Below are 2,658 nucleotides of genomic sequence, written 5' to 3'. Positions count from 1 at the left end.
GGACTACCCCTATTACAAGCAAGAGCCTTTGCCCGACCGAAAGAGGATAGGACAGAAGGAAAGAGATGCTAAAGCCCTGCTATTTGGGGAATCGTCAATGTCAAGGGAGACAGTTGGAGTAAAATTATATTTATAATAAAAAAAAAAAATAAAATTCTATTTTAGCCAGAGCCCACCTTAACCTTGGCGTGCTAGATGGGAGGTTTCGTTTGATACACACTGATTTGGGAGAACTTGCAACTAAGTTTTATCACACGATATTATATATATCTAAGGAAAGCGGGTAAAGTCTTTTGAATGATGGGTGCAGTGAAGCAGCGGAATCAGTGTTTGGTCTTCCATGAAGTGTAAAGTCAAACTTAGTGAGCTCAGAACGGCGGTGGCGTTAGTTCCTTAGGTGGTAGTCGGCTTTGGGGGGTTCAGAAAGGAGGTCTTTGCGGGCAGTTCAGTGCGCGGTTATTTTTACGTCGCGAAAGAGTCCGGGATATTGTAGAGGTCGGTTACTTTACAGACAGAAGTCGGGGCACCATACAAAGTTGGTTACTTTGCAGTAAGCAGGCGGGTGCTACGCGCTCGCTACGGTTAAGACTTAATCCAGCGCGCACGCGGGGAGGGCTGGATTCGAGGAAGGATGAATTTGTCATGACGCCCTAAGATCACACGTCTGCAGTCGTCACTCTATCACTTTCGAGACCAACGCGCCATGTGTTTGCCGGTTACAACGACCTACTCTATCCTGAGAGCCCGAAGTTCGACACTAGGCTCTCGCACGACAGAGTGATACCTCTCTTACACCCCCTCAAGATGGAGAGAACCTTACTTCCAAGAGCCCAAGCTAAGGCCTACCGAGCTAAAAAAGAAACGTAATGCACGAACCTTTGCCCAAGTGAATAGAGCATCTCCTGTTACTCCATCATAGGAAACTTATCAAACAAATAATAAAGAACCAACCATGATCCATGACCAGCTACCAACCAAGAGCAATATCTCGGATGATCAACGCTAGTACACCCCGTAAAAAAAAAAAAAAAAAATGTCTAAGTTTTAACGTTCTTAATTTAAGTTCGTTTCTAAAAAAAAATACAAGAATTATGTTATATTTAAAGCCAAACTAAAGCGTCGAGGTTGCCGGTCCCCTGTCCGGACACAGGATTGCTCACATTTGCTTTGAGCTTTAGTGTTCTTTTACCTCCTCTGTGTTCTTCTGGTGTCATCAATAAAATCCGCCCCGGGCGGGAATCGAACCCGCGGCCTAGCGCTTACAAGGCAGACGCACTACCAACTAAGCTGACTATCCTTTACAGAGAAGATTCTATCCTGACTTCCTTCTCTCTTCGCTTTCGGGACCCCTGCAGTTACAGTTTCCTCTATCAAATTATCAGTGACGAGGTTTGGCAAGCCATTAGGCGACAAGCTACCCGCCACCCAGCCTAAGTAGGACGAGAAGATGAGATTGTCCAGATGGTCACCCATCCAGATGCCAACCACGCTTAACTTCAGTGATGCATTGGGAACTGATGTATTCGACATGCTATTGACGCTGGTGTAAGTTTCAATACTACAAACTACGAAACTCACCCAATTGTCTTAACGCTTGATTGAGCTCTCGTATGACATCATCTTTCTGCTTTAATGTCTCCTGCATGCTTGCCTTGTACTCCGCGAACTCCTCCTCCAAGTCTAGGACCTGGGAATAAGGAAAGAACTCATGAAAATCTTTACTCTCATGTAAAAGCGAGATCTATTTACTCATTCGAACCTTCAGGTGGTTTGGACATGGAGAGCGAAGAGACGATGAGTATGTAGGAAAGAGAATAGAGTTTAGATATAGGGGGTAAAAGGAGAAAGGGTAGACCGAAAATGAGAGAGAGAGAGATAAAGTGGAGGAGGACCTTGAAGAGATAGGATTGAGAAAAGAGGAAGCATTGGATAGACGGAAATGGAGGAGTAGAATACAAGATGGAAACGCCGACTCCACATAGAATTGGGAAAAGGTAGAGTAAAAGAAGATTAGCACACTGATTTCTCTAGAATCCCTACAAATAGATAGCGGAAATTCGGTAAAACTATTCCTAAGTAATATGTTGTAGACGTTCTACGTGCATTATGAGAGGGTTTTGCCAAAATCTGAAACCAATCTCGAGTTGTGATCAATTTTCCGTGGCGAAGCACGGATAACCTGCTAGTATAAAATTGTCAAGTTTGAACTTCAACCTCACTTCACTCGTTCACTTACCTGTTAACCCCCCCCCCCCCAAAAAAAGGAAAAGAAGAAGAAGAAGAAGAAGAAGAAGAAGAAGAAGAAGAAGAAGAAGAAAAAAAACGGTCCTAAGTACCATGTTAGATAGTTCTGTAAAATCGAAGAAGAAAAAAAATGTATAGAACATACCTATTGTATTTGGAACTCTATGAGGGTCCAAACTGTTGTTGTTTTCAAATGCTCGGAGTTGACTATTAGGTCATTTCCCCTTTTAGGGTCCAAACTTGAAAGGAGAAATTTTGGTGGCCGAAAAACCCGCCTGAAAGGTTTCCAAGTATCAAATGCTGGCGAAAACCCACACACACTTGTTCATAAAAGGAGAGGCAGGTATACCTATGTATCAAATTATCTACACACCCTACCTATACCTAGGTACGTTGGAACGTTTATTTTTTATT

At 43.2% G+C, this 2,658-nt stretch overlaps 1 protein-coding gene across 1 annotated transcript in view; it reads right to left on the bottom strand.

Annotated features, from left to right (window-relative positions):
* The window catches only part of LOC103512529 (bromodomain-containing protein DDB_G0278469-like), a gene marked incomplete at its 5' end in the record, with an annotated part of 5,707 nt that extends 4,020 nt beyond the window's left edge, over nt 1-1,687 (bottom strand). Inside the window, one exon of the mRNA XM_026825969.1 lies at nt 1,595-1,687. Within this exon, the coding sequence (XP_026681770.1) occupies nt 1,595-1,687 (93 nt within the window). The remainder of the gene's footprint in view (nt 1-1,594) is intronic.
* Nucleotides 1,688-2,658: the final 971 nt, after the last annotated feature.

Source organism: Diaphorina citri, unplaced genomic scaffold, assembly GCF_000475195.1.
Source record: "Diaphorina citri unplaced genomic scaffold, Diaci psyllid genome assembly version 1.1 scaffold848, whole genome shotgun sequence".
NCBI lineage: Eukaryota > Metazoa > Arthropoda > Insecta > Hemiptera > Psyllidae > Diaphorina > Diaphorina citri.
This window is presented reverse-complemented; position numbering and strand designations above follow the sequence as displayed.